Below are 13,476 nucleotides of genomic sequence, written 5' to 3' on the forward strand. Positions count from 1 at the left end.
ATTTCGAGCTATTTTCCAAAATCCTATGGAGAAATTGCTTTGCTTTTTGTCGAAGGAACCGGAAGGAGTTTACTTCCGGGTTTCAGGATGCGTCACTGTGGCACTCTATAATGATTGTTTTACAAATATTTGGGTCTTCCTTTGTGATGGTAGAAGATGTTTAATGTAGGTTCACCTGTGTACTCCACATTTGAGAGACGAGTAAATATTCCTCATTATTCCATCCAAGCATATAACCAAGCCGCACACTCTTCACCTTTTTGGGCAAAATCTGTAGTTTTCATCAAAGTTTTTAATGTTTTTTCTCACATAAAGATCACTTTTCAAGCCACTTTTTGTTGGAAGGTTAGCAAAGGTCCCTAGAGCAACACATGTCAGTTACTCTGTGACTCTTTTTCTGTCTGATTGGTGTGTACGATGTGGGCTTTGATGCTGTGCTATGACATCTACCCTCTATTTTTAAGCTGAACATAGAGGAGGAATTAAGCTATGGAGGTAGAAAAAGCGGCAGGAAAAGAGGCACCTCATGGCTAAGAAGCAAAAACAAGCATTGGTATTCTTGGTACGGACCAATAGGCTTTAGAAAATGATTGGGACTGCATTTACGTTATTTATCTTCCAATTGGATGTCCGTTTTTTACATGAGCTTTTTAGTTTTCAAAACATTATAAATTATTGAAAAATGCCCCCCACAAGTGCCCAGAACCAAAGTTAAAGTCTTCAAAGGACTCTTTTGTTTGCCTCTGTGTCCTTTAGAATAAGAAGAGTATACTGGGGGATACAGTCATTTGACAGGCTGTGTCCCTGTGCAAAATGTAAAACAGTGTAGCTACAGTGTTACATTTGTGTAATATGGGTCTAATAACAGTGTACCATGGGATTAATATGGGTGTAATAACAGTGTAACGGGGTGTGTTTAATATCTAATAAAATAAATAATAGGTGATTAAGGCATTTTTAAGAGTTATCTATTTTTATTTCGCAATAAATCAGATGCGCCAAAGTGTTAAAAAATAACTTGATAATGAGAGGCCAATGAGAGGATAATTCTGGTGTGTGCACACGGTGAGATTGATAAAAAGAAGTCAGACTGACTTTTTTACAAGAACCTTCCCCTCCCTGATATTGAGCAGCGAGGTCAGTAATGAAATGTTTCTGATACCTTTCATTTTTCCCCAGAGCATCATCACTATCCTGTCTATTCCCAACCGGCTGGCAATTAAATCACTTTGAAGGAAGTATGGTATAACAACCCAGTCGTGTTGTAAGATTGCAACAGCAAACGCTTAAAGCCCCTGGGTAAGCTGAAACACTACCATATTATCCGTGGGAGACCGTGAAAAAAGGAGATATTTCAATATCAGAAAGTATGGATTTTTACTTTAATGTGTGAAAATACCAAAGCTAATTTAATTCTCCAGTTTTTTTAGTTTTGTTTCTGAAAGCCCATAATTGAACATACTTTGTGAATCTCTGTGGCTCACTGTAGCGTGGGCTCAGCCTGAGGGTTACCTCATAATTATGACAAACAGGTATGGCGCGCAGGGATTTAGGAGCCTGTGGATACCAGGCAGTGTAATTTTCTAGCTCTCACCCGGGCGCCATAATTATCAATATTGTCTGTTTACAGAATGAATATTAATGCCTGCTTCTCTGTGAAGGCGGAGCACGTGGAATCTTTAACGGTGGAGTATCAGAGCGAGTGATTGACTAGGAGGTCACACACCGCTCTTATTAGATTCTTCTTTGAAACCTGAGGCTTTTACGTCCTGTCCGTCGACGCGGGGGGACCTCCTAGAACTCTCTGCTCGTTTTGAAATCTTTTTTTCCCTCCTCATTATTGAATACCCGATGACGGATTGCTAATCTATTCATTTGACGGAAACAGAAGAAGCTTCCCCTGAATGTTCGCTCATTATTTATTATGCTCGCTGCTAAATCGAGTCCTTGCAGGCTCACTGGGACATTTTCAATCAATCAATCAATGTTTATTTATATAGCCCAACATCACAAATGTTACATTTGTCTCAGTGGACTTCACAGTTTGTACAGAATATCAGTATGACAATACGACACCCTCTGTCCTTAGACCCTCACATCGTACAAGGAAAAACTTCCAGAGAAACCCCCCAGGTAATGGGGGAACATGGGAGAAACCTCAGGGAGAGCATCAGAGGAGGGATCCCTCTCCCAGGACGGACAGACGTGCAATCTGAATTCTCTGAGTTTTTATCAACTTTGGTTCTTAAAACAGATAAAGTAATTATCGTAGGTGACTTTAATATTCATGTTGACGATGATAAAAATAGCCTTACTGTTGCATTTAACTCTATATTAGATTCTGTTGGTTTTTGTCAGAGTGTAAATAAACCAACCCACTGCTATAATCACACTCTCGACCTTGTTCTGACTTATGGTATTGAAATTGAGCAACTATTAGTCGAACCGCATAATCCTGCTCTATCTGACAATTTCTTAGTAACTTTTGAAGTACTGTTACGAGACTACAAAGCATTAGTCAAAAGCTCCTGCAGCAGAAACCTATCTGTTAGTGCTATAGCCAAATTTAAGGAAGAGATTCCACCAATACTTAACTCGATAGCATGTCTGCATGTAAGGGAGGAAACTTATACAAAATGTACACCACCCCAAATTGATCATGTTGTTGATAGTGCTACAGATGCGCTGCGAATAAAATTAGACTCTGTTGCTCCTTTGAAAAAGAAGAAAATAAAACAACATAGATTAGCTCCATGGCATAATGCCGAAACCCGCAAAATAAAGCAAAAGTCGAGACAACTTGAAAGGATATGGCGTTCCACTAAACTTGAAGAATCTCGTTTAATTTGGCATATTAGTCTCAATGAATATAAGAAAGCACTGCGTAAAGCGAGAGCAGCCTACTACTCTTCATTAATAGATGAGAATAAGAATAATGCAAGATTTATTTTCAGCACTGTAGCCAGGCTGACAGAGAGCCACAGCTCAATTGAGCCTTCTATTCCCATAGCACTCAGTAGTAATGATTTTATGTGCTTTTTTAACGATAAAATTGTTACTCTTAGAAACAAAATGAATGACCTCTTGCCTTTGACCAGTATAGTGTTATCAACAGCTCCCGGAAACCTAAGTTCTAATATTACACTAGATAGTAAACTAGAATGCTTTTCAGCCATAAACCTTGAACAATTAAATTCAATGATTCTCTCTTCTAAACCATCAACGTACATGTACAGAGCAAGACATAATCTACTTCCTAGGAAATTAAAAACATTGTTCGTAGACAGAGAGGGTGGGTATAATTTGAGAGGAAATCTACATTTTAAACAACTCAAGGTCAGAACAACTCTGAGAAGTATGAGTTTAACAATCTGTGGGGTGATTTCATGGAATGGTTTGGAGCAGGAGTTCAAACAAAGCACAAGCATAATTCAGTTTAAAAGGATGTACAGAAACACTTTTTGGGAAAACTATGAGAATGAAGAAAGGTGATTGAAGATGAGAAATTATTGTATATGTATGTATAAATGTAAATGTATGTAGGAATAACTTGCATAATGATTTAAAGGACAATCATTGATCAAGTAAGGGGTGGGAATTAATAAGCATTTGCTTCCTCCTACTCCCTTTCGGACACATATGATTTATTATTAATATGAAGACATTTTTAGTTTTTTTGTTGAATTTACAAATATTACCATGAATGTGGATAAATACTGTATTATAACAATACGGTATTCTGTTTTTCACATTTGTTATTTGTTATTTTTTAATCTGTTCGAAATAAAGACTGAAAGAAAGAAAGAACGTGTATGTTAGACCCAATTCCAACTAAGCTGTTGAAGGAAGTTTTTCCATTAATTAGCACTTATTTATTAAATATTATGAATATGTCTTTATTATCAGGCTATGTTCCACAATCATTCAAAGTAGCAGTGATAAAACCGCTTCTTAAAAAGCACAACCTCGATCCAGAGGTTTTAGCCAACTATAGACCTATTTCTAATCTTCCGTTCCTCTCAAAAATTCTTGAGAAAGCGGTCGCAAAACAGTTGTGTGATTACTTAAAAAACAATGATTTATTTGAAGCTTTTCAGTCTGGCTTTAGAACACATCATAGCACAGAGACAGCTCTGGTTAAAGTCACAAATGACATTCTAATAGCCTCAGACAAGGGACTTGTCTCTATTCTTGTTTTGCTCGATCTCAGTGCTGCATTTGATACTATCGACCATGATATCTTATTGCAAAGACTAGAGCACTTAGTTGGCATACAGGGAACTGCTTTAGGCTGGTTTAGGTCCTATCTATCTGAACGCTCTCAGTTTGTACGTGTCAATGATGAATCTTCCACGCAAACCAAAGTAAATTCAAGACTGCCTTAAGGACTTAAAAACGTGGATGACCTTACATTTGTTGATGTTAAACACGACCAAAACTGAAGTTATTGTACTTGGCCCGAAGAATCTACGAAACAAATTATCTAAGGATATACTAACTATGGATGGCATTAATTTGGCCTCCAGTGAGACTGTAAGGAATCTTGGTGTTATATTTGATCAGGATTTATCCTTTAACGCCCACATAAAATCAATTTCAAGGACCGCCTACTTCCATCTACGTAACATTGCAAAAATCAGGCATATCTTGCCTCAAAACGATGCAGAGAAACTAGTCCATGCATTTGTTACTTCAAGGCTGGATTATTGTAACTCCTTATTATCAGGGTGTACCAAGAAGTCAGTCAAGTCGCTTCAGCTGATTCAAAATGCTGCAGCTTGTGTACTAACCAGAGTTAGGAAAAGGGACCACATTACTCCTGTTCTGGCTGCCTTACACTGGCTCCCTATAGAACACAGGATATCATTTACAATTCTTCTTCTCGCCTACAAAGCCCTTAATGGGCAGGCGCCATCTTACCTTAAAGAACTCATTATACCCTACTGTCCTACTAGGGCATTGCGTTCCAAGAATGCAGGGTTGTTGGTTGTTCCTAGAGTCTCTAAAAGTACAATGGGAGCCAGAGCCTTTTCTTATCAAGCTCCACATTTGTGGAATCAGCTTCCAGTTTGTGTTCGGGCGGCAGACACCCTATCCGTTTTTAAGAGTGACCTTAAGACCTTCTTTTTTGATAAAGCTTATAGTTAGGGCTGATTAGATTCAGCCCCTAGTTTTGCTGATATTGGCTTAGTTTGTCGGGGGACATCTTACTTCTTCCTTCTCTCTGTCTATACCTGTGTACTCTCATGTTCCGATTAACCCAGCTTCCCCAAATGTCTTTCTTTTTGGTGTCTATATACGCCGGGATCCGGAGTCATGGATGATCCTGCGGTCCTGTGTCCTGGATCGCGAGCCCTGGATCTTGAGTCGTGGCTGTGGTCCTGGATCATAGGTCCTGGATGGATATCCTCGTGGATTAATCTTCTTATTATACACACATGCATTTCCAAACATTTGGACTACCCATGTTGTATTATCTTTTCAATTTACACACGGCATCTATTGCACGTCTGTCCGTCCTGGGAGAGGGATCCCTCCTCTGTTGCTCTCCCTGAGGTTTTCTCCCATTTTTCCCTTTAAACTGTGGGTTTTCTCCGGAAGTTTTTCCTTGTACGATGTGAGGGTCTAAGGACAGAGGGTGTCGTATTGTCATACTGATATTCTGTACAAACTGTGAAGTCCACTGAGACAAATGTAACATTTGTGATATTGGGCTATATAAATAAACATTGACTGATTGAATAGATGCCGTGTGTAAATTGAAAAGATAATACATTTACAACATAGAACAAATGTTTGGAAATGCATGTGTCTATAATAAGAAGATGAATCCACGAGGACCGCAGCAACAGGATCAGTCACGACTCCGGATCCCGGCGTAGATAGACACCAAAAAGACATTTGGGGAAGCTGGGTTATTCGGAACATGAGAGTACACAGGTACAGACAGAGAGAAGGAAGAAGTAAGGTGTCCCCCGACAAACTAAGCCTATAGCAGCAAAACATTTTATGGGCCATTCACAGTTTGAAGTCCGTGTTTAGATCTGTGTACGTTGTTGTGAAATCACACTTGGAGGGGGGTATTTTTGTAAAGAAGTACACACAACACCAGGAGGTTCTCATAGTCACAGAGACTTTCCCTTCTCCAAATACATTCTGGAAAACAAACTTTAAACAAGTACTCCCTTTGTATTTACATATTACAACTACAGTCATAAACCTTTTTTGACATAGACAAGATTTAATTACTTCTTCCGATCTAATAACTACGTTTTCAAGCTGCCTTATGTTTTAAGAAGCAGCCAAGTTATCCACTCCTAATGAATCAAAGGTGCAGTGCAAAGTTTGTATCTTCTTAATCAGCTCTCCGATTTATGGCCACTTTTAGGTATGATTTAGTACCTTGAGTTCTCATCCTCATTTTTATTATTGGGTTTTTACTTTTAAGAAGCTGTAAAGCTGAATAATTGGCTGAGGCGGGATGTGCAAGACATGCATATTTCAATTTTTTTCTTTCCTGGAATTATCTCAGGTAAATCATTAGCTGAAATATAATTACTTTTGCAGGTTTTTAAGGCCATTTTCAACCATTAATTTTCATATATGCCCACCACTCTACTCCCCACATCGAGTTTGTAATACAAATATCACGGTTAGTGTTAATTTGGTGACTTCCAGGGTTGTAAATCAATCACGTGTGCATTTATTTACAATCAGTATTGCGGTGTTACTTTGAATATTGCTCTTTTTGTGGAATAATCATCACCCTCTGTGTTTTGCCAGAATACCGACGGCGGGTGTTGGTCTTGATTGGCCTGACAACATCTACTTCACCTTCCAGTTCTATCGCTTTCCACCAGTCACATCACAGCAGCTGAAACTGCTCATCAGCGACAATGTGCAACAGAAAGCCAGCGTTCCACTTCCCTGCGTCCTGGCCTCCATCAGCAAAGATGGCACTGTCAACTCCGGTAAGGATCCAGAGCTGCAAACAATAAATAACAATGCTGCCCATGTTCAGTCAGTCCTATGCCTTTAATTGGCCCGTATTCATGTCCCCAGTAACATATATCATTTACAAAACGTTCCTGGTACATAAGTCCAAACTGCAACTCGAACATATGTAATTCCTGCCGCTAATGGTCGGTCAGTCCAAACAAGTCGTGAGGAAGTGTGGTGGTGGGAAAGTCTTTACCACTATTTCCCTCAGCCTCTCAGTTCAGATTTATTCAGTGTTCATTGTTAAGAAGGTTTTTACCGGGAGACAAATTATCTGTAAAAGTCTTCTACTTTCGCCATCACAACATGGCTGCTGCTAATGTTTGTTCAGTAGATAATAGTGTCCTATGACCAAATCCTTCATCTGTTTAATATTGATAGACTGAGACCTAATATTGATAGACTGAGACCTACGTAGTGTATTGTAAAAATGGGGTTAAAACTGGATGAAAAGTCAGTTTATGACAGCTTCTGCCATAACAATGGTGACACATACACAATGGAGATATGATGTAAAAAAGTTTACCAAATAAAAAGAATGTTACTTTAATAAGAATTACAAAAATGTTTGGAAAATTAGATTAGTTAAGTATACAACTACAAAAAAATATGTAACAATCAATGCCTACAAACTGCAGGCTGTTTCCATAATGCTCCATGATGGTTTCTGATGCTGAAGCACTTCCATCAGCAGAACCAGCCCTGATTGATGTCACGTCTGTTCATGTAGCAACTAATGAAATGGAAGAGATATTACAGCTTTCAACAGAGGGTGATATTGAGCACACAAACAATACACCCCCCCCCACCCTAGTTCCTACGCCTACCCATAGTCTCCGACCACAGACACACTTCTCTGTCTGTCTCTGCAACTCTAAGTCTACGTTTCCTTCACAAATCCTTCCTACATTCACAAAGATCCTTTTATGTATTCTAACCCTTTCCACACGTTTACTCATATCTGTGAGCTATTGAAAACATTGAAGTTTCAGTCTCTTTTTAAAGAATTAAGAACTATACTTTGACAGTTTCTCTTTGTGTTTACCCGGGTAATGATTTCCTCTGGTATCAAAAGTTATTTTGTAACTTTAAAGTATTAAAATAAGTGTGGAAATATTGCTGTGGGATTCCTTGATTGCTTTAATAGTCTTTTAAGATTATTCTTTGAGTCCTTTTCCTGTCTGACCAGCTATAACGTGGCTAATGAGTCTTTTATTAGTTATTTCACTCTTTTAATACCACAATAATGAACCATGACATTGACATTTATTGTTTTTGAGTGTAAATGTCTCAACATTTTTGTACGTCGTACATCCTATTTTCCCTCAGGAAAAATATCATCCTGATCCTTTTCCTTTAGCACCATCAACTAAATGTCTTTGTCTTCATAATCATTGACATTACCAACAGACTCAGCTGTAGTGGTGATTACTGCCACTTTGCAAAAGACTTACTAAGATAGTGAACATTGTAAACATTATACCTGCTGATGATCATGTTCGCTTTGTCACCTTAGCATTAGCATTTAACTCAAGCGTGGCTTTGCCAAAGAACATGCTCATAGCGCTGCAAGCTTAGCTCTCGGCTCTATATGCCACTCCACAGTCACTGAATGTTCTTTCCAATTCAATTGAACCAACAGAGCAGAGAATTCATGATTACTTCGGCTTAATGTACAGATCCATTGTAAAAAATTACAATAGCAGTTTTATCACAGTGAAAAATCTCCTACTGATTAAGGGAGGGAATTGAATTCCCCCTTTCCAATAACGTTGTTATGGTCTTTTGTAATCCTTTACTCCCTAATTGGACAAATGAATGTTAATTAATGTTAAAGATTGAGCAGCGGTTTAAGTGATCTATCAAGATATGAATGATCCAATCACTGTATGAGATCAATGATCCACTGCTATCTCGTCATTCAGTGGGAGCGTTGTGTGTGTGTGTGTGTGTGTGTGTGTGTGTGTGTGTGTGTGTGTGTGTGTGTGGTGTGTGTGTGTGTGTGTGTGTGTGTGTGTGTGTGTGTGTGTGTGTGTGTGTGTGTGTGTGTGTGTGTGTGTGTGTGTGTGTGTGTGTGTGTGTGTGTGTGTGTGTGTGTGTGTGTGTGTGTGTGTGTGTGTGTGTGTGTGTGTGTGGGGGGGAAGACAGAGGTTGAGAGAGAATATGGAATATGTCTGAGCTTCAAAGCTACTGCAGTGTGTCAGCTGTGATTCTGCGTCCTGCTGGGTGGAAGTTCCCCAGCAACCTATTGAATGCCTGAACCCTTATTTAGGCGGTGGGTGGACAGCCCTTTCATGTCATCTTTCATTCACCCATTCGGCCCCACAAAATATCTCTTTATACAGCCCTCAAGTTAGATTCCCAGCTACACTTGATCAGGTTGTTTTGATTCACAATATGGCTGCTAAAGAGGAATATCTCAGACAAGAACAGAGTTCCCTATACTGTACATACAGTGAAGTGAAAACTTTCCATGCCTTCACGAAGTACAAGGGTATACGATTTAATTTGTATTTCTCAACTGCAACTATTCAAGGGGGAAAGGTGCAGAAAATCACTGGCATTTCAAATGTCTATATTTCTTGCCAAACCATGTACACGTTTTTCAAAATCATTTTATTAAACAAACACCAGAAGACAATTAGCCTCTTCACTCCCTAACTTTCTCTTTCCCAGTATGGCACTAAAAACCCAAAGACTGAGAAAGGAATGGAAACAGTTTGGCATCCTGCTGTTTAACTCATATAACTTGGCTCACTCAGCGATTTAAGTGTTCTGCTTCCGATTTTGCTAAGGCAATAGGTGTACAATTTTAACAATTATGTGCAGGCAATTACAATGGTTAAACTGTAGGAAGTAACAATTAAAATAATACATTAGAGAGGAGAGGAATATGCAATTTGTTCCCTTTGCAGGCATTTTGAAGCCACAACAAGAGATCATTTTATTTTAAAGGCAACCGTGGGACACACTGGATGTTCTGAGTAGCCAATGGTAACAGCAGGTTAATATCTGACCTCTGTTATACTTTTCCAGGGATGGGAATATTCCTGCATATGCACCAGGGTCCACCCACACGCATTCACCTTCTTAACTTTCCAGTTGGTATTGTTGCATGTGTTGAGAAGAATTGAACACAAGGCCAGTTTTTGCCACAGAAACAGTTCCAGCTAGACAGACGTTAGCTATAGCAAGCTAGAAATGCTTTTCTGTGTTTGTTGTGTTTGTTGTATGACAAATACGTTTCAGATCTAAGTCTTTTGTGTTCTTGTTAATTATTTGCTTATTTAAAGCCTAACGGCGGCGTGCGTTGTCGCTTGCCGGCGGGGGGGGCTGAAACTCGACCAACAACCAATCACATGAATCTCCCGCCCCAGACACACAAGAACACGGTTTGATTGGCTAGAGCTTGTACTGGCATATGATTCGATTGGCTGACGCCTCCGTCGAAGCGTCAAAAGTAGAACATTGCTCTTTTGCAGCGAGCACCGCGAGAAAAGCTACGCTTTGCTCCCACAATGCAGTTCGGCGAGGCGTGACGTCACCCCATTCAAAGTGAATGGGCAGAAGCGTTGAAGCGGCAACGCACGACGCCGTGTGTAGGGGCCGTAACCGTGATCTTTCACTTAATATATGTAGTGTTTTTGTCTCATTTTCAATACACAACATTTACCACATGTTTAAAACTATAATCTGCCATACTTTGTTAGAGTACATTTTGTTGATGACTTAACCTCTCGCAAGAAAACATAGACAGAAATTGTCATTTCATTTGTTTAAAATATTTCAGCCACTATCCTGGTGGTGCTTGTAAAGAGTTGCATATAATGTCACCTCAGTTGATCCAGCAGAAAGCATAATCAGCCTCTGTTTTGATTGTGCTGTTTTCTTTTAAATGCAATCGAACAATCACAGCTCAGGGATTGATTGTAATGATACAGTAGTTGTTCAGGATTCTTGTTTTATGTGAAGTTTAACAATATTTTGCTGGTAAAATCTGCAACTTGTTATCATTTCAGCAGTGAAAGGGACGGCCATTGCCAAACTATCTGAATATTTGTATATATCCCCTTGCTAATAACAAGTTAAGATAACAAAATACATAGTTTGAGTCTAAAAATGTGCTACAAAACCCCATTAAACATTTCTACACTTGGCAAAATATTGTTTTTGTCAAAACAAATGCTTTTTTTAGGAATATAACCTTTTTTAACCACATGGCCTTTACATATTTTTGTTGCTTTTGACTAAAATCTGTGCATCATATCCCTGATATGCAGTGAGAAACATAGCACTTATTTTTATTTTTTCCACAAAAGGGCAGCTTTCCAAAGACGTATTGTGCTCTAGGTGTAGCGTGATACACGGTTCGCATCAGTCTCTACATGTAGCTGAACACTCTGTTCATCCTCCCTGTTTTCTCCGCGCGCAGACCTCACAGCGTTGTTGAGAGTTGTTGATCACCGGCAGGATTTTCAGCCTGCCTGTCCTGCTGTGTACACACCAGGTTGGAGGGTGGGGGTGTAGTTGTGCTGAGCTCCTCGTCTGCAGACCTAGCTTCACACGCACACAACCCTGAACAACCCTTGGGCAATTTCTGTCAGCTCTTCCTCGCTTGTGAGCACAAACACACAGCACATATTCTCTCCCTCCATGCTCCCATTACCACCCGTCCACTGCACACAAGCCTACAGCATGCTGGGAGAATGAATGGTCTAAGTGGAGGGAGTGGTTGGTTGAAGGCAAAGGGTGTCGGTTAGGTTTAAAGGAGTTCTGAAGAAATATCAAGACTACTCTGGTCTTGGTTTCCTTTTTGTCTCCATCTGTTTAGTTATCCCCATAGATAAAACAATGGTTCCCTTTGTCAGTTTGTTTGTATTATTATTTCATTTCATTTGATCACAAAAACTGGTTAAGCGTGGGTGGATTTCACTGTGAAACCTTCACTGTAACCTACCTCGACTCACTTTGATGAGCTGCAACCCTCTCATACCATGTGTTCCCCCCTCAAACTGTACAGTATTGGTGTCTCATCATTGTATCAAAGCAGTTTCAGAGGCTTACACGTATACCTTGATAACATGACACACACAACAGCCTATCTGATCGAGTGTGGGTTATATAGCAATATACATAACGACATTATTGTAGGGTTGACTATTAGTGCTTTACCACCATGTTTATACAAAGTCTTGATAAATAATGATCAGGCATGTTGATATAATTACAACAGTAAGTGGCTAAATGCAAACAATAATCAGCTTGAACAGTCTTCCAAGTTACTAGAAAATGACATGCATGCATCCTTTAAAACCAGAAATAGACACAACTTAGGCCATTATATGACATCAAAAATAAATATTCTACTATTTATTTTGTTTTCGATTGTCTATTTCATAAATGTTCTGTATTAATATTGAATTTAATTGGTAGAATAAATACAAATATTTACTCTCCTGGCATGTTATTGAAAAACATCCATATAATAATATAATATGTCAGTATCCATATAATTAAAAATAAATATGATCTATAATAATCCTAGGTCCCATAACAAGCTTTACAGGGCTTTCATCTGCATCTAACAGGAGCAATAAGTACCAGAACACAACCAGTCTCCCACACTAGTAAGTGACCTTTGGTCTTGTATGAAATCAATTAAATAGACTATATAAGAATTTAGAGCAATGTGAAGCAAAGCATGCAAACTTCCTCTGCCACTAAAGTACATTAGATATGGTGAAAAGTTCCATAACAGCTTCTACATGGACCTTGTAGGGAGTTATTTTCAAATCAGGTAATCATTTGGACCAATAGCAAATGATGGATCTTTACATCGTTTGAACGTGGAATTTGCTACATGCATTGGCATTTTGCTTTAACAAAACTGAGAAACTAAATCATACCAGGCTGTCTGACTGCATGCATGCTTGAAAGAAATCCTGCGAGAGTGTGTATGAAAAAATTAAAGTTTCCTACCCGTTGATGTGTGAAGAGAGAGTTGGAGGGGCTTGCTGGTCTCTTTAACACAGCAGGGCTGTCACCAAATGTCCTCATTACTCCACTTCTATCCAGCCAGCTGCTTCTCCGCACGTTCAATTTATGGGAATAAAGACAGCGGGGTGGGGGGAGTTGTTTTGATACGGACTTGGAGGTATGATATGTTGGGGAGAATCGGCGCACAGATCCACACTCACACCTTTCACACACGCACGATCTGTAACAATACCACAGTGCTGCAGGTTGGTTTTTGGGGCAGCAGCTGACTGATTGTACCCCCTCAATTCAATTCAATTCAAAACCTTTATTTATCCAGGTAAAATCCCATTGAGATCAATGATCTCTTTTTCAAGGGAGACCTGCAGCAGTAGGTTCCACAAGAAGACATAAAAACATAAACAACAGAACAACAAAAGGACATCATACAGCAAAATGTACAGGGATTACAATTTACATATCTAACCACATGTACAGGTA

At 39.2% G+C, this 13,476-nt stretch overlaps 1 protein-coding gene across 6 annotated transcripts in view; it reads left to right on the top strand.

The window, feature by feature from the left end:
• Positions 1–13,476, top strand: part of nphp4 (nephronophthisis 4) — a 210,465-nt gene that overhangs the window by 153,949 nt on the left and 43,040 nt on the right. For all 6 annotated transcript variants that reach the window (XR_004568358.1, XM_034209256.1, XM_034209257.1 and 3 more), the window contains exon 15: positions 6,784–6,971. Coding sequence is in view for 5 of the 6 variants with exons in the window: in XM_034209256.1 (XP_034065147.1) it covers positions 6,784–6,971 (188 nt within the window). In the remaining variant the exon portion in view is untranslated. The remainder of the gene's footprint in view (positions 1–6,783; positions 6,972–13,476) is intronic.

The sequence above is a fragment of the Gymnodraco acuticeps genome, unplaced genomic scaffold, assembly GCF_902827175.1.
Source record: "Gymnodraco acuticeps unplaced genomic scaffold, fGymAcu1.1, whole genome shotgun sequence".
NCBI classification, from domain to species: domain Eukaryota; kingdom Metazoa; phylum Chordata; class Actinopteri; order Perciformes; family Bathydraconidae; genus Gymnodraco; species Gymnodraco acuticeps.